This window comes from Muscardinus avellanarius (assembly GCF_963383645.1).
Source record: "Muscardinus avellanarius genome assembly, chromosome: X".
In the NCBI taxonomy this organism is placed as follows: Eukaryota; Metazoa; Chordata; class Mammalia; order Rodentia; family Gliridae; genus Muscardinus; species Muscardinus avellanarius.
In genome coordinates, this window is record NC_137792.1 from 33,755,345 (window position 1) to 33,781,834 (window position 26,490).

General features: G+C 44.1%; 1 protein-coding gene across 1 annotated transcript in view; it reads left to right on the plus strand.

Annotated features, from left to right (window-relative positions):
* Window positions 1-15,983: 15,983 nt before the first annotated feature.
* The window catches only part of ATP6AP2 (ATPase H+ transporting accessory protein 2), a gene marked incomplete at both ends in the record, with an annotated part of 31,786 nt that continues 21,279 nt past the window's right edge, over window positions 15,984-26,490 (plus strand). The window contains 2 exons of the mRNA XM_080718651.1: window positions 15,984-16,023; window positions 25,059-25,189. Of these exons, the coding sequence (XP_080574777.1) occupies window positions 15,984-16,023; window positions 25,059-25,189 (171 nt within the window). The remainder of the gene's footprint in view (window positions 16,024-25,058; window positions 25,190-26,490) is intronic.

Consider the following 26,490-nt stretch of genomic DNA (forward strand, 5'->3'; position numbering starts at 1 on the left):
TGTGTGATGCGAGTATGTGTGGAACAGGGGATTGAATTCAGAGACATTCTGCCTCTGAGCTACATCCCTAGCCCTATTTCTTATTCTTTATTTTAAAACAGAGTCTCAGTTACAGAAGGCCTCATGAAATAGCTGAGGCTGGCCGCGAACCTGCAATCCTCCTGTCTCAGCCTCCCAAGTATGGGGATTATAAGCGTGCACCACCACGCCAGGTGTTTATTAGGTGTAACCATGGTGCCTTTGGTGGAATAAGGAATCCCAGCTCTCAGTCATTGCATACAATATTTGTTTGAAGCAAGGGGTACAGTGTTCTGGCAGCAGGATACTGTTAGCCTTGTGGGGGGCATCAGGGAACCAGAATGGCCAAATCCATGGCTGGACCAAGAACCCACTAGAGATTGAGCCTTACGTGTCACTGAGCACAGACTGCGTGCAGGGGGAGGAATATTTCTCGAATAGTTCAGCCAATCCATACTCCTTGAATAGTTCTCAATTCAACAATAAGAATCTTTTGGTGGGGGCGTACTGAGGATGGAACTAGGGCTTCCTGCATGCTAAGTATCACTGAGACATATTCCCAGCTCAGTAAGACTGTGTGTGTGTGTGTGTGTGTGTGTGTGTGTGTGTGTGTGTGTGTGTTACTTTTTATTTGGAAACAGGGTCCCGCTAGTTTACTGAGTCTCACTAAGTGGCTGAGGCTGGCCTAGGACCTGCGATCCTCCTATCAATAAACATTTTTCTAATAGCCACTGTGCAGATTAACTTGAACACAAATGATGCTCATTAGCAAAACAAGGCACGGACAAGAGATAAAAGAATTATAGATGAAATACTTGTAAGGTGGCTTCTTTTTTTCCCTTTTATTTGGTACTGGGAGTTGAACCACAGGCATTCTACTTCTGAGCTCCACCCCCAGCCTGATTTTATTTTTTATTTGAAAACAGGATTTAGCTAAGTTGCCGAAGGTCTTGCTAAATTGCTGAGGCTGGCTTCGAACCCTCAATCCTCCAAAGTACTCCAAAGTACTCCTCAAAGCCTCCAAAGTACTGGGATTACAGGCATGCGCCACCACGCCCGGCTCAGCAGGGTGATGTGGGTGAAGTGCAAAGACCAAAGGACAATCTCTATTCAAACTGTAGAATCTCTGCAAGGCTGTGTTGTCTACTGCTTGCTTCCCAGAAAGGCTGCAAGGTTTTAGTGTGTGTGTGTGTGTGTGTGTGTGTGTGTGTGTGTGTGTGTGTGTGTGTGTGAATGTATATAAAATTTTATTGTGTAATGATTTGGTTCCATTAAAATGATTTAATCTAGCCGTGTGCAGTGGCACACACCTATAATCTCAGTACTTGGGATGCTGATACAGGAGGATTGCAAGTTTAAAGCCAGCCTCAGCTACTTACCAAGACTCTCAGCAACCAAGGGAGGCCTTGTTTCAAAAAACATTTTTTTAAAAGGCTGGGGGTGGCTGGGCGTGGTGGCGCACGCTTGTAATCCCAGCGCTTGGGAGGCTGAGACAGGAGGATCGCACAGGTTTGAAGCCAGCCTCAGCTACTTAGTGAGGCTCTCAGCAATTTAATGACACCCTGTTTCCAAATAAAGTATAAAATAGGTCTGGGAGTGTAGCCCAGGGGTAGAAAAACCCCTGGGTTCCACCCCAGTACCACATACACACAAAAAAGGGCTGGGGGTGTAGCTTTGAGGTAGAACAGTCTGTGTTCAATCCTCAGTACCAAAAAATAAAAATAGTCAACCTGTAAATAAGTAAATCACCAACACCAGAACCCAGATAATGGAATACTATGTAACTATAAAGACAGATGAATAAGATACAGCTCTACTTCCTGCCATGGTAAGAGATACATAAGCAGAAATATATAAAATGATCTAATTCTATTAAAATGAAATCATATATGATTGAAAGGCAGGAAATTCTAGACACATACAGAACTATGGCTACCTCGAGGGAATATGATTAGAGCAAAGAGTTGAGAACATGCGTGTGTGTGTGTGTGTGTGTGTGTGTGTGTGTGTGTGTGTACTGGAGATGTAACCCAGGGGTATTCTACGTTTGAACTACACCCCCAGCCCTATTTGTGTGTGTGTATGTGTGTGTGTGTGTGTGTGTGTGTGTGTGTGTGTGTGTGTGTGTTACTGGGGATGAAACCCAGGGGCATTCTACCTTTGAGCTACACCCCCAGCCCTATTTTTTATTCTTTATTTTGAAACAGAGTTTCACTGAGTTGCAAAAGACCTAGCTAAGTAGCTGAGGCTGCCTATGAACTGATATCCTCCTGTTTCAGCCTCCAAAATGCTGGGATTACAAATATGTGTCACCACGCCGGACCCCCAGGCCTATTATTTATTTATTTATTTATTTTAGTACTGTGGATGGAACCAAGGGACATTGTACCTCCAAGCTACACCCCCAACCCTATATTTTAGTCTTTTTATTTTTGAAACAGGGTCTCACTGGGTTGCGAAGGGCCCTGCTAAGTAGCTGAGGCTGTCCGCGAACCTAGGGACATTGTACCTCCGAGCTACACCTCCAGCCCTATTTTTTAGTCTTTTTATTTTTGAAACAGGGTCTTACTGAGTTGCAAAGGGCCTCCCTAAGTAGCTGAGGCTGTCTGCAAACCACAATCCTCCAGTCTCAGCCTCCCGAATGCTGGGATTACAAATGTGCGGCACCTTGTTTTAAAACAAGGTCTCACTAAGTTGCAGAAGGCCTCACTAAGTAGCTGAGGCTGTCTGGGAACAGTGATCCTCTTGTCTCAGCCTCCCAAGTACTGGAATTACAAGCATTCGCCACCACACCATACCACACCCGGCTTCAATTTGAAATTTCTTCCAAAACTCATGTTGAAATTTATTTGCTACCGTAACAGTATTAAGAGGTGGGATCTTAAACTGGGCATGGTGGTGCATGCTTGTAATCCTGGTACTTGGGAGGCTAAGACAGGAAGATCATGGTTCACGGCCAGCCTCAACTACTTAGTGAGGCCCTCTGCAACTTAGTGAGACCCTGTTTCAAAATAAAGAATAAAAATTAGGGCTAGGGATGTAGCTCAGAGGTAGCATGCCCCTGAGTTCCATCCTCAGTACCAAAAGAAGAGGTGGGACCTTGCTAGATGCAGTGGTACATGCCTGTTATCCCAGTACTTGGGAGGCTGAGATCGAAGGTTCCCAGCAGGTTTGAGGTCAGTCTCATCAATTTAACAAGGCCCTGTTTCAAAATTTAAAATAAAGTAAAATAGGACTGGGAGTTTGGCTTTTAGGTAAAACACCCCTGGATTCAATCCCCAGTAAAACAAAACAAAACAAAACAAAAACAGATGGGAACTTTAAGAGATGATTAGGTCAGAAAGGCTCCACCCTCGTGTATGTACTAAGGCTTTTATTGAGGGAGCAGTTCCTTATTTCAGGATGGGCTTCTAGTAAGAATGAGTTTGGCCTAGTTTCTCTGCCTCATGCATGCTTACCCTTCTGTATTGCTATTACAGTGCAAAGAGCCCTTGCCAGTACTGGCACCAAGCTCTTAGGACTCTCAGCCTGCAGAAATGCGAGAAATAATTTTTTTTTCTTTATAATGTACCCAGTGTGTGGTATTCTGTTATAGCAGCAGAAAATGGACTAAGACACTTTTCCTCTTGTACTGGGGCAGCCCTTTCTATCTGCCTTGATCAATGGAATATAGAGTAAGTGATGCTCAGTGACTTTCTAAAGCTAGGTCATAAAAGCTGATATGGCCGTCATCTGGCTTTCCCTGCCTCTTGGGACACACAGCGTCCTTATGGAGAAACTATATAAAAATAGAAAGCAAGGTGCCTCTCATGCTCCATTTGGTCTGGCCCTCAGCTGTCTGAGCCTTTCCTGGTGTCAGACATGTCAGTCAAGAGGCCTTCAAGATAACACCCCCTCCAGCCCCCATCTGACTTCAGTGGCCTGAGAGACCCCAAGCCAGGACCAAGCTGCTTCCAAATTCTATTTTCCAGAAACTTGGAATGTGAAAGATGGCACCAAGTCTCCTAGCTTGGGGGTACTGGATACTTGAGTCTCATTTTCTTTTTAGGTACCAGGGCATTAAATCCAGGTACATTGTATCTCTGGACTATATCCTCATCCCTTTTATTTTTTATTTTGAAATAAGGTCTCGCTAAGTTGCTGAGGGTCTCACTAAGTTGCTGAGGCTGGTTCTGAACCTGTGTTCCTCCTATCTCAGCCTCCCAAATACAGGCATGCAACAGCACACCGGCTTCTGTCCTTTCCTTGATGCATCTCCGACTCCTTGGTTCTCCCTTGAGATACCTTTACTATCCATATCGTCATAGCTAAAGATGACTGAGTACTCACTGACCAAGCACTGTTTTAAGTGCTCTAGCCATGCCGCCCCAATTAAACACTCACACAACCTACAGGGTTGACACTCTTCTCAGCCCCATTTACAGACTAGGAACCTGAGCACCGAAGGGTAAACTTGTCCAAGGTCAAGTTGGGTAACAGTCTGTGTCTGACAAGCTCTTGACCCAACACTGTTGTTAGATTCCCTTGGATCCTGCCAATAAAGGACTCCTCTTTTTTTTTTAATGTTTTAAAGCGAACAAATGAGTCACTTGCAACAAAATGAGGTCCAGTTAAGGTAAATATGTATAGCTCCTCCCAGTTTAGTAAACTTTGATACAACTAGACTTCAAATGAATACAAGAGGGAAGAATGAAGCGGTAACAGGAAACAATGTGATAGCTCCAAGTCCCAGTGTCACCCAGTGCAGGTGACCCGGGCTTCCAGCATTGAGACTCACCTACTGGTCTATAATCGCCTGTGGTCGGGAAGGAAGGAAGGAGGAGAGGAGGCTGTCAGGCCAGGAGCACCACACCCAAACCAGGGTAAGTACTGGAGAAGAGGGTAGAAGGAAACGAGTCAAAACTCTATCTGAATTAGGTAAAAACTGAGAAAATCTATGTAAAGTGAGTCAGACTTCATTTAATGTATCAATATTGGTTCATTGATTATTTCAAATATACTATTTTTTAATTTTTTTTGTGGGTCTGGGGATGGAACCCAGGGGCATTCTACCTCTGTGCTACACCCCCTGCCCTGTTTTGTCTTGTTTTTTTTTGGTGGTACTGGGGTTCCTGGAAACCCTTCTTCTTTCCGGACTACACTCCCAGACCCATTTTTATACTTTTTTTAAAATTTGGAAACAGGGTCTCTTAAACCAGCGCGGCTGGCTTCGAACCTGTGCGATCCTCCTGTCTCCGCCTCCCAAGCACTGGATAATAAGCGTGCACCACCACGCCCGGCCCCTGCCCTGTTTTTGATTCTTTATTTTGAAACCGGGTCTCACTGAGTTGCAAAGGGCCTCACTAAGCCAGCTGAGGCTGGCTGTGAACCGCAATCCTCCAGTCTCAGCCTCCCAAACGCTGGGATTACAAGCGTGTGTGCCACCACACCCAGCTAAATATACTATATTAATATGTTAATGACAGAGGAAACCTGGGTGCAGAGTATATGGGAACTTTTTGTACCATTGTTGCAACTTGTCTGTAAATCTGTAACTATTCTAAAATTAAGAGTTCATTAAAATTAACTCCAAGCAGGATATAGTGACACACACCTATAATCCCAGTACTTGGGAGGCTGAGACAGGAGGATCACAGGTTCCAAGTCAGCCGCAGCAATTTAGGGAGAACTTGCTTCAAAATAGAAAAGGGCTAGGGGTAGAGCTCAGAGATGAGCACCCCTGGGTTAAATCCCCAGTACCAGAACCAAACAAGCTCCAACTAATGGTTGACCATAGCACCAATAGACAGGCTGGCAGTGGATGGAGGAAACTGCCAGGCCAGAAGTCTGAACACCAAATGAGTTAGGGACACAGAATGGGAACTAGCAGAGGGCAAGGCCCCAAGTCCCGCCCATCCTCCTGGCCCCACCCACTGGCTCCACACCTAGCTCTGGCTGAGTGCAGAGGAAATGTGTAAGAGACAATGACATGGCAAAAGCCGGCGCCCAGCCCCCTCCCTGTCCTTCATGGCTGTCGGTGTGCAGGGTTCCTGGCGGGGCTCTCCTGGGGGCGAGGGACAGAATATAGGGACTGATGATCTATCGTCAATAAATGATCACACTCGTAAAACAGTTGAAGTGGCTGCCAGAGGCGAGGAGAGGGGTACACAGTCGGTCTCCAGATGCTGCTGCTGTCTTCTTGGCAGAGACCAGTTCACACTCCCGAATTAACACTTTTTTATGTTTATTTTTTGGTACTGGAGATTGAACCCAGGTACATTCTGCCTCCAAGCTGCACCCCCAACTTGGTTTATGTGTATGGGGGGCATTGGGGATAGAACCCAGGGGGATTTTACCTCTAAGATACATCCCCCAGTCCTATTTTTTATTTTGAAACTGGTTGCAGAGGGCCTCACTAGGTTGCTAAGGCTGGCCACAAACCTGTGATCATACCGTCTCAGTCTCCCAAATACTGGAATTACAAGCATATGCCACCACACCCAGTTTATTTTTCATTTTCAAGCAGGATATTAGGGCTGGGCTTGGTGGTGCACGCTAATAATCACAGTACTTGGGAGGCTGAGACACTAGGATCACAGGTTCCAGATCAGCCTCAGCAACTTAGGGAGACCTTGCTTCAATGCAGGTTAGATCCTGTTTTAAAATAAGAAATAAAATCTGGCTGGGGATATAGCTTGGAGGTACATGCTTCTGGGTTCAATCTCCAGTATAAAAAAAGTGTTTTTTTTTTTTAGGAAAGAAGGAAGGAAAAAACAAAGAGTCTCACTAAGTTGCTGAGGCTGGTCCAGAGCCTGCAGTCCTCCTGTCTCATCCTCTCAAGTACTGGGATTACAAGCGTGTGCCACCACACCTAGCTACTGAATGGCTTTTGAGCCATTGTGATTTTGCTGTTGTTAAATCAAAACTATTTCTAGATCTTTAAAAAGGATGGATTAGTCAGAAATTCATCAACAGAAATATGCAATAACAGCCAGGCGTAGTGGCGTATGCTTGTAATCCCCGCGCTTGGGAGGCTGAGATAGGAGAATCGCGCAGGTTCGAAGCCAGCCTCAGCTACTTAGTGAGGCTCTTAGCAACTTAGTGAGACCCTGTTTCCAAATAAAATATAAAATAGGTCTGGGAGTATAGCCCGGAGGTAGAAAGCCTCTGGATTCCACCCCCAGCACCACAAAAAAAGAATAAAAAATAAAGAATAAAAATAAAGAATAAAGAATACAAAGAATAAAATAAGGCTGGGGGGAGTGTCGCTCGGAGGTAGAATGACCCTGGGTTCCATCCCTAGTACCACACACACACAAAAAGTAGAACCCCTGGGTTCAATCCCTAGTACCCCAGTACCAAAAAAAGGAAAAGGCGGGAAGCTCACCTGAATGCCAAGGTGTGGCCCATGCAATCAATACAAATGTCAGAGTGCCATAAATAGCCAGTATCTCCTGTGGGTACCTTCCAGCTGTGGACAGGGGGGCAACAGAGCCTAATGCATCCTTTCTCTCACTGTATCCTCACCAAGTAGGAGTCCCGTGTCACTTGCATTTTTGGAGAGAATATACCAAGCAGATTGACATGAATATGCACGCCACTCCGTACTTCTCATTGTAAATTAACAGACGGCTGTTCACAACACTGAGATTTTATAAGTGTATTATTCAGGGTCAACGTCACCCAGCTGGAGACATTCTGGAATGCTGACAGAGCTGGGGTCTGAGAACTGGCTTCTGTAAGTCTCATCGCTAAGACACATGGGGAGGCAGTCCTCAGCATGACAACCACCACACTGGCCGTTCTTGGGAAACTGTCACACTCCACTGAAGACATGTTTTGTCAACGCCAGATTCCCCAAACATGAATTGAAACCACACACAAATAATTCCTACCAAGTCAAAGGGAAGTGTGCCTTCTCAAGATTCAAAGGAGCAAACTAGATTTATAATATTTCTTTCTTTCTTTCTTTCTTTCTTTCTTTCTTTCTTTCTTTCTTCTTTCCTTTCTTCCTTTCTTTCTTTTGTTTTTTTTTCTTTTTTTTTTTCAGTACTGGGGACGGAACCCAGGGGCATTCTACCCCTGAGCTACATTTTTTTTTTTGCGGGTCTGGGGATGAAACCCAGGGGCATTCAACCTCAGAGCTACACCCCCTGCCCAATTGTTTTTATTATTTATTTTGAAACCGGGTCTCACTAGATTGCAGAGGGCCTCACTAAACTGAGGCTGTCCTGGAACCGTGATCTTCCAGTCTCAGTCTCCAGAATGCTGGGATTACAAGCGTGCACCACCACGCCCAGCTCCTATCTTTATATTCTTTATTTAGAAACAGGGTCTCACTGAGTTGTGGAGGTCCTCACTAAGTAGCTGAGGCTGTCCATGAACCGCGATCCTCCGGTGAATTACAAGTGTGCGCCACCACGCCCAGCTATAATACCTTTCTACCATGAAAGTCAACACACAAATGAATATGCAATATCAATGTTCAAAATAGGAATAATTGTAAAGTGAACACTAGCATAGCAACCACCACCTATGATAAGACATGACTGGCGCTCCTCGATTTTGCTTCATGTCCCTTTCAGAAACATCCTCTTCCCCGCCAGCCTGGAGGTGATATGACTATTCTTCTGATGTTTAGGTAAGCATTTCTTTGCTTTTAATTTTTTTAAATTTTTCATTTCCTTGCTTTTTCTTTTGTGGTGCTGGGAATGGAACCTGGTATCTCATGTGCGCGACACAAGTACTCTCCCACTGAGCCACATGTCCAGCTTTTCCTTGCTTTTTCTTTACACTTTTACCATGAATGCTGCATCCTTAAATAATATATTTTCTTTTTGACCGATTTTGAACTTTATATAAGTGGTATTATAGTGTATGTGTGTGTGTGTGTGTGTGTGTGTGTGTGTGTGTGTGTGTGTAATGCTGGGGACTGAACTCATGTGAATTCTACCTCCGAGCTACACCCCCAGCCTTATTTATTTATTTATTTATTTATTTATTTATTTATTTATTTATTTTTGTGGGTCTGGGGATGGAACCCAGGGGCATTGGACCTCCGTGCTACATCCCCTGCCCTATTTTTTATTCTTTATTTTGAAACAGGGTCTCACTGAGTTGCAGAGGGCCTCACTAAGTAATTGAGGCTGTCTGCAAACCGTGATCCTCTGGTCTTAGCCTCCCAAATGCTGGGATCACAAGCGTGAGACACAACGCCCAGCTTTTTATTTTTTTCTTCATTTTGAAACAGGGTTTCACTAAGTTGTGGAAGGCTTCACTAAGTAGCTCAGGCTGTTCTCGAACCTACAATCCGCCTGTCCTAGCTTACTAAGAACTGGGATTACAAGTGTGCACCACTGTGTCTGGCTTATTTTTTATTTTTAATTTTTGCAATACTAGGGACCAAACTCGGGCACTCCATCACTAAGCTACATCCTTAGCCCATTTATTTATTTATTTAGTGGTACAAGGGCTGGGCAGAGGGGCATTCTACCTCTGAGCTACCTGCCAGGCCCCTCCCTCTCTCTGTGTGTGGTACTGGGGATTGAACCATGGGGCCTTCTACCTCTATACTATATCTTTGTGTGTGTGTGTGTGTGGTACTGGAGATGGAACCCAGGGGCTTTCTACCACCGGGCTATATTCCCAGACCTATTTTTATATTTTATTTGGAAACAGGTTCTCACTAAGTTGCTGAGAGCCTCACTAAGTAGCTGAGGCTGGCTTCGAACCTGTGTGATCCTCCTGTCTCCGCCTCCCAAGGGCGGGGATTACAAGCGTGCGCCACCACGCCCAGCTTCTAAACTATATCTTATGCTCTGTTTCATTTTTTATTTGGAGACAGGGTCTCGCTAAGTTGCTGAGGGCCTCAATAAGTTGCCCAGGCTGGCCTTGAACTTTCAGTTCTCCTGCTTAGAAGTGTGTACCACCACACCAGCAGAAACATTCTTCTATATGGATTCTGTCACGTGGACATGCACATTATTGTACCTTTTTTGTTGTTTTGCATAACTGGGGATTGAACCCAGGGACAATGTACCTCTGGGCTACATCCCCAGCCCTATTTTATTTTATGTTATTTATTTATTTATTTATTTATTTATTTATTTATTGTGGTACTGGGGGTGGAACCCAGAGGCTTTCTACCTCCGGGCTATACTCCCAGACCTCTTTTTATATTTTATTTGGAAACAGGGTCTCACTAAGTTGCTGAGAGCCTCACTAAGTAGCTGAGGCTGGCTTCGAACTTGCATGATCCTTCTGTCTCAGTCTCCCAAGCGCGGGGATTACAAGCGTGCGCCACCACGCCCGGCTATTTTTTATTTTTTAATTTAATTTAATTACTATTTAATTACTATTTTTTGTAGTACTGAGGATGGAACCCAAGGGTATTCTACCTCCGAGCTACACCCTCAGCCCTATGTTTTATTCTTTATTTGGAAACAGCATCTCACTGTGGAGTTGTAAAGGGCCTCACTAAGTAGTAGCTAAGGCTGTCCACGAACTGCGATCCTCCTGTCTCAGCCTCCCAAATGCTGGGATTGCAAGCGTGCACCACCATGCCCGGCTCCCTATTTTATTTTTTATTCTTTATTTTGAAACAGGGTCTCACTAAGTTGTGGAGGGCCTCACTAGGTAGCCGAGGCTGGCCGCGAACCTGCGATCCTCCTGTTTCAGACTCCCAAGTACTGGGATTACAAGCGTGCCCCATCACACCTGGTTTATTTTTGATTCTTTATTTTGAAACAGGGTCTCACTAAGTTGCAGAGGGCCTCACTAAGTAGCTGAGGCTGGTCGTGAACCTGGATCCTCCTGTCTCAGGCTCCAAGTACTGGAATTAAAAGCATGCACCGCCACGCCCGGGTTTACTGTATCATTTATTCCAAAGAATTGAACTGTTGAATCCTAGGATATGGCTGTCTTCAACTTTAATAGAACAGGTGGCAGTCTCAGACATTATTGCAGCAATGCACACTTCTACTAGTATGGCCTGAGTTTCAGTTGATTCACAGTCCCTGTACTAGGATTATTCAGACTTCTTAACTTTTGCTAATCAAGTGGTGCACTGTGCTACCCACTGGCTCAGATTCGCATTTCCCTAGCCTAACAGTGAGGCTAAAAGAATCTCTATGTAGAGTGGCTTTGGCTTTCCTCTTTTGTAAAGTCCATGTATAATTCCATTGCCCACTGTTCTATCAGGTTGTCTTTTTCTTATTAAATCGTACGAATGATTCATATATTCTGGATACGACTTATCTTTTCCCATCTTGTCGCTTTATTTTTACCTACTTTATGGTGTCTTTTTTTTTTTAGAACAGTTTGACATTTACAGAAAAATCGAGAAGAGAGTGCAGAGATTTCCCACATACCTCACATCCGGTTTTCCCTATTATTAGCATTATTATGGCCCATTTGTCACAATTAACGAACCAATATTGATGCGTTATTATCAGCTGAAGTCCACACTTCATTCTGATTTCCTTTTGCTGTTGCAGGATCCCGTCCAGGCCATCTCATTACATTTCATCATTATGTCTCCTCGGGCTCTTCTTGGCTGTGACACTCTCTCAGACTTTCCTTATTTTTGGTGACCATGACAGTTGTGACCAACCACTAGTGGTCAGGTTTTCTGTAAAATGCCCGGATGTGTTTCTTATGATTAGATTAGGGTTATGGGTTTCAAGGAGGAAGACCGCACAAATGAAGAAGGTTTTCATCGCATCATATCTAGAGTTCAGATTATCAATATGATTTAGCAGAACTGATGTTGAACTGATGTTGATCTTGATCACCTGCCTGAGGTAATGTTGCTTAAGTGTCTGCATAGTAAACTTCCTCTCCCTTCTCTGCCTTGCATATGGTGTCGTGTGTGTGTGTGTGTGTGTGTGTGTGTGTGTGTGTGTGTGTTACTGAGGATTGAACCCTATACCCCCAGCCCTTTTTTATTGCTTTATTTGTTTGTTTTCTGGTACTGAGGATTGAACCCAGGGGACTTCTACCTCTGAGTTACAACCCCAGTCCTATTTATTTTTTATTTTGAAGCACGTTCTCACTAAGTTCTGGAAGGCCTCGCTAAGTTACTGAGGATGGCCTTGAACCCGCGATCCTGTCTCAGCCTCCCAAGTACTAGCATTTATAGGCATGAGCCACCATGCCTGGCTTTATTTTTGTTTTGAAACAGGGTCTTGCCAACTTGCTGAGGCTGTTCTTAAGCGTTCAATCCTCCTGACTCAGTTCCCAAATACTGGGATTATAGGTATATGCTACCATGCCTGGCTTTAGTTTAGTTTAGTTTTGTGGTACTGAGGATTGAACCAAGGGGCATTCTACCTCCAAGTTATACCCCCAGCCCTATTTAATTTTTTATTTTTGAAATATGGTCTCACTATTTGCTGAGGCATCCTCGAACCTGCAATCCTTTTGTCTCAGTCTCCCAAGCAATACGATTACAAGTGTGCAACACTATGTCTGGCTATTTTTTGTTTTGAAACAGGGTCTTGCTAGGTTACTGAGAGTCTCATTAAGTTCTGAGGCTTTTCTTGAACATGCAATCCTTCTGTCTCAGCCTCGCAAGTACTTGGATTATAGGTGTGAACCACAATGACCAGTTCATAGGGCATCTTTTGAAGAACAGAAATTCTTCATTTTCATTGAGGGCTGGAGGTATAGCTCAGTAGTAGAACATTTGCCTAGCATTTGGTGGGCTCTGGGTTCCATCCCCAGCACCGCAAAAATAACAATTATGATTGAATGGGGGGCTTTATGGTCTAAGGCAGAGGATGCTCTTGGCCTCGATTAGGGCTCCCAAGTGACTGCTCTCAGGTGACCAGGCCATCTCACCAAGCTCACCAAGCAGCGAGATCACTCACAACTCACTGCAGTAAAGCTGGGTGTGTTGATACATGCTCGTAATCCCAGTTCCTGAAAGGCTGAGACAGGAAGATGACAGGTTCGCGGTCGACCTCAGCAACTTAGTGAGGCCAGAACTTAGTAAGACCCTGCTTCAAAATAAAGAAATAAAATTGGGCTGGGGGTATAGCTCGAAGGTAGAATGCCCCTGGGTTCCTTCACCAGTACCTCCTACCCCGCTTCACACACAGAGAAAGAACTCACTGCTGGGATTAATCAGGTGAGTGGGCATAGTTAGGGAATTGACAGAATTGTGTATTCTTCTGATCTTACACCCAGACCTCTAGTTTTGAAATTGAAGACTCAAGAAATTGACATCTTTGTTTCTCCTCTGAGTCCTCTTCAGGGCTAAGGCTGGCTGACTCCCGGGCTATTTAACTTAAGGGGAGGGGCATGTTGATGGGAAGAAAGCTTCTTTTAAGCTACCAAATCGGTCATTTCTGCAAATATTCTGCCACACACATATTCACCTCTCCATGCTTCAATGGAAAAGTTAACCACACATCACCAGTTGTTTACCGAGCACTAAAGATTGAATCAGAAGGGCTGCATTCATAAAGCAGAACTGCTGACGACTCACAATGTGACCTTGAGGGCACATGTCCTTCCCAGGATTTCAGTCATTCAATCTATGGGAGGAGAAGGCTTCCCACCGTGTTTATCTCGCTGAATTCTAAGGCTCTAAAGAAAAAGCGATGCCCCTTTGAGAACTCAGCTGAAAAAGGGCCTTAGATGTAAAGGATAAACTATTTGCCCTGAGCCCAAAAGAAGATATTCTCAAGACATAAACAGAATATGAAAGTAGGAGAATATGAAAGATTGTGAGATTATAAGGTTTTCTTGGGGGAGGCATTTGTTTTATATTCCAATCTACTTAAAACATTTTTGCTATTCCTAAAGTTGATGGAAATAAGAACATCCTAGAACTCTTTTAAGAAAAGAAAAATCCACTCTTTTTCCTGTTTCTTTACATTGGGTAAAATTGCAGAAGCTCTGCTCCCCTTTTAGCTGATTATGCCCCCCAAATAAGGTTAATTTAAATAAGCTCTTACAGGGTTTCTGGTTAATAATGCTCTAGTATATGCAGCAAGATGGACAAAGTGAATTTTTAGTTGGAGTGCACAGAAGTGAATTCATCGTGCCTAAAAATTATTTTTAAATGATTGCATTTTCAAGCTGGTCATGGTAGAGTTGATGTGTTGGAAATTAGCTGCTTTAGATTTTTTGGTTCTAATAATTTTACATTCCTAATGGGAAAATATCTCTGGCCATTTTCAGATTTCTTTTAAGTCACATTTTGTGCAAATTCTTTGCTGTGAAAATGCAAATTTGCAAGTTAAGAGTTCCAGACTGCATTCCCTAAATTGAGAGTGGCTTGGTAAGCACCGTGGGCTCTAGAAAGCTCAAAAATGAGTATTTAGGAGTGTTCTTCTGATTTCAATTTCCAATTGGGCAAGTTTTTCCTCAGGCAGGTCTCTTGCTTGAGAAACTCCTCGGGTCCATGATTTCAACCCACTTTCATTTTTTTCTCCTTCAGTTAATTGGAAGAAGAAAATAGAGAATGGGAACTGAGGATACAATGAGGAATTTTCTTCCTAAAAAGTCTGTTTTACGGCCGGGCGTGGTGGCGCACGCTTGTAATCCCTGCGCTTTGGGAGGCGGAGACAGGAGGATCGCTTAGGTTCCAAGTCAGCCTTGCTGGCTTAAGAGACCCTGTTTCCAAATAAAAAATAATAATAATAAAAATAGGTCTGGGAGTGTAGCCCGGAGGTAGGTTTTCCAGAAACCCCAGTACCACCACCAAAAAAAAAAAGTCTGTTTTACATTTGTGCACTGAAAAATGCTCAATCACCTTCAGTGACTCCCCCCTTCCTGCCAATGAAATATAGTTTTGTATGTAATCCAAGATCCTTAAGAAATATGGCTCTAATTTAAAAGTTTTAGCTCTATATAAAATCTCTCCTTTGATCAGCTTAATAGTTAATACCCAACTCGAGGAAGTTTTCTTCCTGCCATTCTTTAGAATTTTCCCCACTTGGAAGAATCTCCTCACCACCTCCCCTTGCATATTGAAATCATATTAATCTCTGAAGGTTGACAGGTAGGGCATCATTTTCTAACCATAGATGCGAGTCACGCTGAAGCACTTCTTACCTCACATCATAGGCAAAAGAGCATGAGCTGTGGGAAGGGATGATTCTGGGCTAATTACTATGTCTAGCCCTCCTATATCCTTACAGAACACGTGTCCGGGTCAGAAACCGGGGAATGGACGAAGTAACTACTGTTGTGTTGCAACACTCCTTGTAGACTGTAAAGTGTTTGGAGGCGGCGTTGTCAGATTCAGGACACCTACTTATGAGTTGACTTTTGGATAAATAACGAATACTTATTTCAGTATAAGTACGTCCCATAAAATATTCGAGACATTCTAAAAATTATTTCTTTACATGAAATTCAAATGTAACTGGGTATCCTGTATTTTACCTAGCACCCTACTTGGGAGCGGGGGTTCCCAAAGACGCGACCCTCCCTCTCAGCAGGTGGTCAACATGTGGGTCCTTGTTAGAGTGAATCTCGAACCTGCCCCGCAGCCACCCACCGCAGTGGCTAAAGGTAAAAGGGCGGATGCACACGGCCGGGAAACAGACACCCCGGTTAGAGATCGTCACTGGAGACTGGGCAAAGGGTCCGCACGCAGGAGGTAGTTTCATCCCGTGCGCTCTCAGGACCCCGATCGGCTCTGTCACCGGCTCCGATCACCAGCCCTACCCTTCATCTCGTGACCCGTCATCACGGGCGAGGGGACGGGACTGCCTGGCTCTCCAGTCGCCGATTGCCACTGGCAGGGCGTGCCATCCATTACTTTAAGCCCCGCCCCGAACTGACGTTTCCTGGCCTACGTGTCGTAGGCGTAGCAACCGATTGGCTGAGAAGGCGGCAGTCGCCCCGGCGCGACGAAGGGGCGGGTTCTGGGAGTCGGAACGAGCTGGAGCGCGTCACCCCCTCACGCCGCGGTGGTCGCTGGGGTCCGGCCCTCTCCGCGTCGCCTGAGCCGCCGCAGCTGCCGCGGCACCATGGCTGTGCTCGTCGCGCTCCTGTCGTTGTTGGTGGCGGGTGAGGAGCCGGGCGGGCGGGGCGCGCCCCTGGAAGCCCTGCGCCTCGGGGTCGGGGGCGGCCGCGGGTGGGCGGCTGCCGCAGTGCGGGTACCGGGGTGGCCTGGTCTCCGCCGTCTCCCTCGGGGCTCTTCTCCGAGATCGCCCGCGGCGGCGCGCGGCCTTGTGGGCCTCTGGAGCCGGGCTCCGCGGACGCCTCCGGAGCGGGCCTCCACCCTGCGCCTCTTTGAGGAAGGCGCGCGGGTCCCCTGTGCCGCGGCCCTGCATTTAGTCGGGTCTCCTCTTCCGGCTTGGGAGGCCATCAGAGGGCGGCTGCATTCCTCAGTGAACTGTTGAACCGCAGCCCTCTGGAATTAGGAGAGGCCGAGTTCTTAGCTGCAGTCGGCTGCTGCTTTTTTTTTTTTTTGCATCCGTATAATGTCATTTCTATCAGTAATGATGATAGATGAACTCTATCAGTAATAGGTAAACTCTTCAACCCCTCGTTTGTTTCGGGTTGCAGAAGATGAGATGGTGTCATTGTTTTCATGTGATTATTTCTTCAGGTGAACACAAAGCACCTCTCAATAGTTTGTCACCGTGCCCAATATTAGGGATTTGGGAACTAGGATATGAGTCACCTCTTTAGGGTCACATGTCAAATAAATGGTAGCTTTATGAATGGAACCTGGGTTCCCTACCACTGGGCAAAAGGGATGGACTTAAGTGAATATTGAGCTCTTTGCTGTGTATCATGCAGTGATGCGTTTCCTTCGGCAGCAATCCTTAGAGAAGGGTCTTGTCCTCGTTTTGCAGAGAGCAAGCCTAAAAAAGTTACGCAGCACCACACAGGTGTGTGTGTAGCAGAGCTGGATTTGAACCCAGATCAGCTGGCTCCCAAGCATGGGCCTTTTTCAGAATATGTATTGTGGCACAGGTAACATTGCCTGTGAGACTGTGGGAGTGTCGGACGCTGAGACTGGCTGTTCAGACAATAGGGAATAAGAAACCAAGTTGGAAACTACTTGAAGGAGCGGGTGCTCTGGTTCCCAACTTGTCCGTTCAAAACCAGTGAGAGCCAGTACCTGTGTTGTGTGAGGTTCTGGGAGGTCCTGCTTTTGTAATGACAGTTTAATTCTGCATGAGGTATAGACCAGTGATGTTCTTGAAATCTGAAGCTCTTCTCTTTCCCTGGTGTCCAGAGTTATGTGTTGATGATAGTTATTTAAATGTTTCCCCCCCACCAAATTTTAGGATTGTTTTGTTGCTGGCTCTGGAAAGGTCATTCTAATCTATTAAGATTTGGGGCAGCCAGGCTTGGTAGCATATGACTGTAATCCCAATACTTGACAGGCTGAGACAGGAGGATTGCTGCGTTGAAGCCAGCCTCGGTAATTTAGCAAGACCTTCAACAACTTAAGCCCCGTTTCAAACTACAGAATAAAAACGACTGGAGGTATAGCTCAGAGGCAGAATGCCCCTGGGTTCAATTTCCAGTACCAAAAAAAAAGGTACTTTGGGTGAAATTTTTTTTTCTTTTTGCAGTACTGGGGATTGAACCCAGGGGCATTCTACCTCCGAGCTACACCCCCAGCCCTATTTTAACTCTCTCTCCTTTTTTTTTTTTTTTTTTTTGGCAGTACTGGGGATGGAACCCAGGGGCTTTCTACCTCTGAGCAATATCTGAGCCCTATTTTTTATTCTTTATTTTGAAATAGGGTCTCACTGAGTTGCAGAGGGCCTCACTAAGTAGCTGAGGCTGGCCGAGAAGCTGCGATCCTCCTGTCTCAGCTTCTCAGGTACTGGGATTATAAGTATGTGCCACCATGCCCAAATGAACTTTTGTTTCAATTCAGTTTTTGAAATTTAAAAAACCTTCCCTTTAATACTGTGATTTAAATTGGATATCTGTTGAAATTCTATGCTTTGATGACATTGTTTTGTTTTAGTGAGGTTTATGCTTTTTGGTTTGGTTTTTGGTCTAAGATAAAAGTTGTTTCTGTACATGGTTTGAACATACTTTCCTTACTAGAATGGTCTAGTTTATACAGACCAAGGATCAGAGTTTCTGCATTGCTGGGTCTTGTCAGATGAGGTTAAATTATTATTTTCCATAATGACTAAATGTGATTTAGTGGAAAACATCTTCAAGAACTCTGACTTCTCTATTTGAGAAAAAATAGAAATCGTTTAGAACACTGTTAACCAAACTAGAGAGAGAAATAGGGAACTAGGTTTATAAGTACCATGTCCTGAGGAGTATTTGGGGGGGGAAATGCAGTATTTATCCTGGAGAGGAAAAGGCAAGAATGAACGCTTGGAATTTAAGGGATGTCATGTAGAAGAGGGCATTGCCCTCTACTAATGCCCGTGGAAACAAAAGTAGGACCCTTGTTTTTGTATGTGTGGTACTGGGGATTGAATCAAGGGACGTTCTACCTCTGAGCTATATGCCCAGCCCTATTTTTTTTTGAATCAGGGTCTCACTAAGTTAGCATGTGCTGGCCTCAAACCTACAATCCTCTTGTCTCCATGTTTATGGAAAGATTCCATCCACACATGCACAGTACAGTGGCGTTCTCAGAGGGAAGGATGCAGAATCTCCAAACCAGACTGGAGGCTGAGGGCAATTCCCGCAGAGATGGTATCACACGGGGCAAACACATGAAAGACTGGGGTGGGAAAGGGCATTTTAGGAGCCGTGGATATAGCTCATCGGTAGAGCACTTGCCTAGCATTGCAAGAGGCCCTGGGTTCCATCTTTAGTACTGCAAAAATGAAGATGCATTTTCAACAGAACAGCTTGGGCAAATGCAGAGACGTGAAAGCAAAAGAGCAAATAGTTCATTGGGGCCAGAATGTATGGGAATAAAGTTGGGGAGATCCCAGAAGTAAGGTTGGTGAGGCGCCTGGGGTGTTTTGGATTTGCCTCGAAGGCTCTGGACAGTGAGTGAAGGTATTTAAACAGCTGTGAACAAGCTGATTTGTATTTTGAAAAGGTGATGAGAGAGCCAGGTGTGGTGGCACAACGGCTTGTAATCCCAGCATTTGGGAGGCTGAGACAGGAGGATCGCGTTCATCGCAGTTCGTGGCCAGCCTCAGCTACTTAGTGAGGCCCCTTGCAAATCAGTGAGACCCTGTTTCAAAATAAAGAATAAAAAATAGGGCTGGGAGCCGGGCGTGGTGGCGCGCACTTGTAATCCCAGCATTCGGGAGGCTGAGACCGGAGCTCAGCATTCGGGAGCTACTTAGTGAGGCCTCTGCAACTTAGTGAGATCCTGTTTCAAAATAAAGAATAAAAAATAGGTCAGCGGGTGTAGCTCGGAGGTCAAATGCCCTTGGGTTCCATCCCAGACTCGCAAAAAAAAATAATAATAATAATAGGGCTGGGGGTGTAGCTTAGAGGTAGAATGCCCCTGGGTTCCACCCCCAGCACCGCACACACACAAAAGAAGTGGCTAATTATCTGTGGTGCTGCAGAATTTAAAGACGACTGACTCAAGATGGGGAGTGGTGGTGGAAGGTGGCATCATCCTGGGAGACAATGCAGAAGGTGGGAAGATGATGAATCCTGTTTGTTTGTTTGTTTGTTTGTTTGTTCTTGCAGTACTGGGGATGGAACCCAGGGGCATTCTACCACTGAGCTACACCCCAGCCCTATTTTTTATTCTTTATTTTGAAATAGAGTCGCACTAAACTGCAGAAGACTTTACTAAGTAGCTGAGGCTGGCCATAAACCCAGATCCTCCTGTCTCAGCCTCCGTGAATCCAATTTTGAACCTGTTAAGTTTGAAGGGCTGGTGAAACTTAGAAGAAAATGTCAGAAGACTGTTAAGTCTAAGTATGTAGGTCTAAGGCTTAAGGGGGATCTAATATGGAAATAAAAAACTGGGATCCAGCAGTGTCTTGGTGTTTGTAGCCTTAGGAGTAGATGGCTCAGACAGGGGGAGCAATGTGGAAAAGGAAAGTAGAGAGGAATGGAGCCCTCAGATCTCCAAAGTGGAGTATGCTCGGTGACCCATCAGATGTTAGAATGATGTACTACAACTTCTGTTTATGTCTTTTTTTAAAAAAAAATCCCATCTGCCAGGCATGGTGGCACACACCTGCAATCCCAATACTTGGGAGGCTGAGACAAGAGAACTGGCAGGTTCAAGGCCAGCCTCAGTAATTCAGTGAAACCCTGTTTCAAATAAAAATAGGGGTGGGGTGTATATCAGAGGCAGAATGTCCCTAGTTTCATTCCCTCGTACCACAAAAACAAAACAAAGCAACCCTAAAATATTTGTGAAGAGAAGTGGTCACTCATTGTAGAATGCTCAGTTTGGGTTTATGTGATGTTTTCGCATGATTAGATTGGGAAGAATGCTACACAGATATCTCAGTCTTGTTAAAAATTTCTGCTGGCCGGGTGTGGTGGCGCACGCTTGTAATCCCCGCGCTTGGGAGGCAGAGACAGGAGGATCGCGCAGGTTCAAAGCCAGCCGCGTGCTCTGGCTTAGGAGACCCTGTTTCCAAATAAAAATGTAAAAATAGTCTGGGAGTGTAGCCCGGAGGTAAAAGGGCTTCCAGGAACCCCAGTACCACCAAAAAAAAAAAAATTCTGCTGGGTGTGGTGATACATACCTGTAATCCAGTACTTGGGAGGCTGAGACAGGATTCCAAGTTCAAAGACAGCCTCAGCAACATAGTAAGACTCATCAACTTAGTGAAACTGTTTCCAAATAAGAAATAAAATAGGGCTGGGGGTGTAGCCCAGAGATAGAATGCCCCTGGATTCCATCCCCAGTACCACACACACACACACACACACACACACACACACACACACACACTACTAGTATGTGATTTGTAATATAGTACAAATAACCTGTTATTATAGTACAAGTGTATACCATATAGATGAGATGTATGTATATGCATATGCATACACATGTATATGCATATATTTGTAAGCATGTATTTGGGCTGGTTTCCATTTTTTTGCGCCAATAAGGTTGAAATCTAAAAAGTTTGGCCATCACTACTTTAACTACTTTAAAGGATGGGAAGAGAAAGAAACAGGAGCCAGAGGGATTTAAAAAAAAACCAAGGGTCCTGACTTCATGAGGTTCAAGACAGATTTTCAAGGAGGGAGTTGCCAATTTCAGATGCTTCCAGTTCAGCGATTTAAGGACTGGACTTGTCTTTTGGATTGCTGAGCTATTTCCTTGGTGGGGCCAGAAGCTGTGGGCTAGGCAGTACACGCGAGGTGAAGTAGAGAAGCAGACAGTGGTCAACTGCACTTCCAGGATTCTTTGAAGAAAGGCAGAGGAAAGTAGAGACTGGTAGAGACTCACTTTCTTGCGGTTTAATTTTAGAATGGGAGTACACTGAGCTTGTTTTTGTAAAGCTAAAGTGAAAGCACCATCAAGAAGGCGAAATTGGTAGTCAAATTATGACCGCATCCATTCATTAACTCAACAGGTATTTAATGAGTACTAATGTGTCAGGCACTGTTCTGAGCCCTGAGGATATCATGTGAACATGACACAAATAAACCCCTGCCTTCATAGAGCTTATCTTCTTCAGGAACATCTTTTTATGTTTTCTACCATAAAGTCACTCATCTCCTGATATGTTGTCTGTTGTAGAACAGTAACTTAATTAACAGTAAATGAATAATTTTATAGGCGAATGTATGAAAGGCCCTAAGAAGGCTGCACACAAGACTGTCTTTGACTAGAGGGGGACGTCCCTGCCCTCTTGTCTGGAGGGAGAGGAGATATGACAGGAGCTCGTGCAGATAAAATGGCGGGGAAGACAGGAGCACAGGTAGTTCAAGGAATTTCCCTATTTTTTATGTGAAACTGGGAACAAGGTTATCTGGTGTGACTGAATGAAGGAGGAAGCCATTTCAGTTCAATACAAGGAGAAACTTTTCAAAGGATTAGCATGTTGGGACAACAGAGCTGACCTCTGGCAAATACAGTATTTATAAATTAAGGTTGTGTCCCTCATCACTGGTAGCATTCAAATGGAGGATGGGTGGCTTTCTGACAGACACACCAGAGATGTGACATCTGCACTGAGCAGAAGTTTGGATAAGGACTGGCTACAGGTACATTCCTGTAATCTCAATGTTTGGGAGGCTGAGATGGAGGGAGGCTCACAGGTTCAAGGACAGCCTCAGTAACTTAGCTCGACCCTCACAACTTATCAAAATCTCATTTCAAAATAAACACAGCTGGCGTGGTGGTGCACACTTGTAATCGCCGCACTTGGGAGGCTGAGACAGGAGGATCACACAGGTTCAAAGCCAGCCTCGGCTGCTTAGTGAGGCTCTCAGCAACTTAGTGAGACCCTGTTTCCAAATAAAATATAAAAATAGGTCTGGGAGTGTAGCCCGGTGGTAGAAAAGCCCCTGGGATCCACCACCAGTACCACAAAAAATAAGTAAATAAACATCCCCAGGACCAATAGGAATTGGTCCTATAGGAATCCTTTCCTAAGGGTTTGAAAAATGCTAGGCTCCTGAAGAATTGTTGTGTGGGCATGGAAGTTTGTAACTACTAAGGTGAGGCAAAGTTAAATATCTTTGCTGTTGAGGGGTTGAGTGAGTAGGGCCACATCTCATAACAAAGGTATCTCCGGATCAAAATACAGTTTCCTGAAGTGTGTATGGAGAGTAGAGGGCTTGTGCACACTGCCCCATTTTCCTTAGAGTTTGCAGTACTACTGCTTTAGTGAGCTAAGATGTCTGTGGGCTATAGATGACCATTCCATTCTGCTAATTATTTTGTCTGCCTTCGGCTAAAACAGTTTGGAAATTCCTACTCTGGAGGCTGTGCTGAATTGAAACTTAACTCATCACGTATCAGCACCATCCTGAGGCCTTTTATTTACTATCAATACTGTAACACCAAAACATTTACTGTTGCTTCTAGCTTTTTTCCTGTACCCTATAAATCGCACTTTTTTTTTCTGTTGGGGGTGGTACTAGTGATTGAACTCAGGGGCATTCTACTTCTAATCCACCCCCTCCCCACTCCCACCCCTGCAGCTTTTTTTTCTAAATCAGTCTAGCTAGGTTGCTGAGAATCTTCTTATAGTGCTAGGCTGGTTTTAAACCTGCAAGCCTCCTGTCTCAGCCTCCCAAGTACTGGGATTGCAAGTGTGTGCCACCATGCATGGCTAAGTGGTACTTTTCTTAGATCAAGGGAATATCACTGATGCTTTACTAACGTTTCATTTTCCCATATGAAACTGAGATTTGTTTTGGACTTAGAGCTAATCTTTTTATAAAAACTTATTTTTTAATTAATTACTTATACCCATATAAGCTAGACATCACTAGGTTATTGATGAGTTAGTGGGTAAAGAAGCCAGATAGATACCTTATCCTTATCCTTGAAGGGCTTATAAAATAGTCTCTTGCCGGGTGTGGTGGCTCACGCTTGTAATCCCTGCGCTTGGGAGGCTGAGACAGGAGGATCGCACAGGTTGGAAGCCAGCCTCAGCTACTGAGTGAGGCTCTCAGCAACTTAGTGAGACCCTGTTTCCAAATAAAATATAAAATGGGTCTGGGAGTATAGCCCAGAGGTAGAAAGCCTCTGGGTTCCACCCTCAGTACCACCAAAATAAATAAATAAATAAAAATAAAATAGTTTCTTTATTCTAATTCTTCATCTTTTGATCCTAGATACCTTACCCTTAGACTAATTGACTTAATAGTTACAGAATACCTGTTTTTGTAACTATACCCTCCTGATGTATCCATTGAACATATTTCCTGGACTTTGTTTCTGAAGTCCAAAATATTTTGTATTTCAACTGGTAACATGTATCCCTGTTTTGTTTTGTTGTAGTACTAAGGATTGAAGCCAGGGGCATTCTACCACTGAACTACATACCCAGATCTTCTATGTATTTTTGTTGTTGTTGTTGTTGTTGCTGAGACAGGATCTAACTAAGTTGCCCAGGCTGGCCACAAACTTGTGATTCCTTTGGTTCAGCCTCCCAAGTACTAGGCTTACAGGTGTGCCCCACTGTGCCTGGCTTACATGTAGCCCTGTCTGACAATCCTCATTTCACTAGATTTGCCTGTGGGGTATAAGAAAAGATGTGATCTACACCAAGATATACTAACTTGCTAAAGCCTTAAAGTAAAATACTAGGAACTTTATGAATTTTCACTTTGTAGAGAGGGTCAATGGTAGAAATAATTTAGAGATTTCAAGTTTCCTTTTAGTCTGTGCCAGAGTATTTTGTTTTGTTCTTTTTTTAAAAAAAATCTGGAGAAATGCTACCAATATCTTTTCTTTCTTTTTACTTAATTTTTTTTTTTTTTTTTGCAGTACTGGGGATGGAACCATTCGTGGCCAGCCTCCGAGCTACACTTCCACCCCTAATTTTTATTCTTTATTTTGAAACAGGGTCTCACTAAGTTGCAGAGGGCCTACTAAGTAGCTGAGGCTGGCCGCGAACCTGTGATTCTCCTGTCTCAGCTTCCCGAGTACTGGGATTACAACCGTACACCACGGTGCCCAGCTTAGAAATGCTACTGATTTCTAATTCTTGCCAATTAGCAACATATACCTATTAGGGGTTATCTATTAAAAAAAGGGGTCTTGATCTTTGGGGAAATCCTGTTTCATAGTTGTACCTTTATTCTTGCAGAATATATGGACTACTTTTTTAGTATCAGGTATTGAACATGCTAGGCAAGTGCTCTACTACTAAGCTACATCCCCAGCTCTTTTGTGCTTATTTTATTTTACTTTGAGACAGGGTCTTGTTAAGTTGCTCAGGCTGGATTTGTAATACTCCTGCCTCAGCCTCCTGAGTAGCTGGGATTACAGGCACGCACCACTGTGCCCAGATGAATTTAAATTCTTAGAGTGGTACTCGGAAAAAAGAGTTTATTGATGTTTAAGATTCAGCACTTTTGTCTGATTGTAATCTAGTATGGTGAGTCAGTGGACAGTGGGGAAACATATCACACTGAATAATTATTTAAGGTGGGGACAAAGAGTTTCTGATGCTGATAATTCATTTACTAATCTGTTTTCCTTTCAGGGGCTTGGGGAAATGAGTTCAGTATATTAAGATCACCAGGGTCTGTTGTTTTCCGAAATGGAAACTGGCCTATACCAGGAGAGCGGATCCCAGACGTGGCTGCACTGTCTATGGGCTTTTCTGTGAAAGAAGTATGTATATTTCTTTTTTAAAATGTTTGAAGTTGCTTCTAAAAGCGTATTAGGTAATTTCTGTTAAGAGCTCAAGAAGGCAATATACATAGATGAATTTACTACAGATTATAAAAGTCAAAAAGCTCATTTGTAGTTGGGGAGATGTTGGATGAGTGCTTCAAGCTTTGATTCTGAAACTAAATCATTATAAATTATTTAAATCATTAACTATGGGCTGGGTGTGATGGCACATGCTTGTAATCCCAGCATTTTGGAGGCTGAAACAGGAGGATCGTGGTTCGCGGGCAGCTGCAGCTACTTAGTGATGCCCTTTGCAACTCAGTGAGACTCTGTTTAAAAATAAAGAATAAAAAGCCGGATGTGGTGGCGCACGCTTGTAATCCCCGCACTTGGGAGGTGGAGACAGGAGGATCGTGCAGGTTCAAAGCCAACATTGCTGGCTTAAGAGACCCAGTTTCCAAATAAAATATAAAATAGGTCTGGGAGTGAGCCCGAAGGTAGAAGGGTTCCATCCCCAGTACCACCAAATAAATAAATAAATAAATAATAAAAATAGGGCTAGGGGTGTAGCTTGAAGGTAGAATGCCTCTGGGTTCCATCCCTAGTACTGCAAAACCAATCATTAACTATGTAATTATTTATTGTATTGAAATTCTTTGTATATAAGAGAAAACATGTGTCCTAAATTTTAGCTTTGTATCTTATTTTTAATTGACATAGTAAATGTATATAATTATAAAATGTATCATTTGTTTACTAGGACAAATTTGTTTCTTTCGGTGTCAGTGATAGATTTTCTTTGAGTGATAAAAATATATATGCATCTTGTCTGAGGTTAGGTAAATAATGTCCTAAGTGGCTGTGGATAGTCTACGACCTTGGCTTCCTAAATATAATCTGTTGTAATAACTGGCTACTTCCATGACTTTAGCAGAGGGGGCCTAGATCTAGTCAGCTAAGGACTTAGAAGGAGATGCAACTTGTTCTCGGTCTTACCTTATCTCTTCTCACTTTATAATTTGGTTCTTTTGATGTGGTCCCTAGATGTCATCAGTTACCAAAAGGAACTTTCCTCCCAGATCCTCAGCACCCTCAATACCAGACTGCATAGGAACTGCTGGGCCTATGGGTGGAGCCCCCTGAGTTTTTACAGTCTGTTTGGGCAACCGACATGCACAATTGGTTGTTTACCTTTTTTGTTGTCCTTTTTTGCAGTGCTGGGAATTGAACCCAGAAGCATTCTATCTCCTGCTATATACCCAGTCCTATTTTGTTTATTTTTTATTTGGGAACAGGTT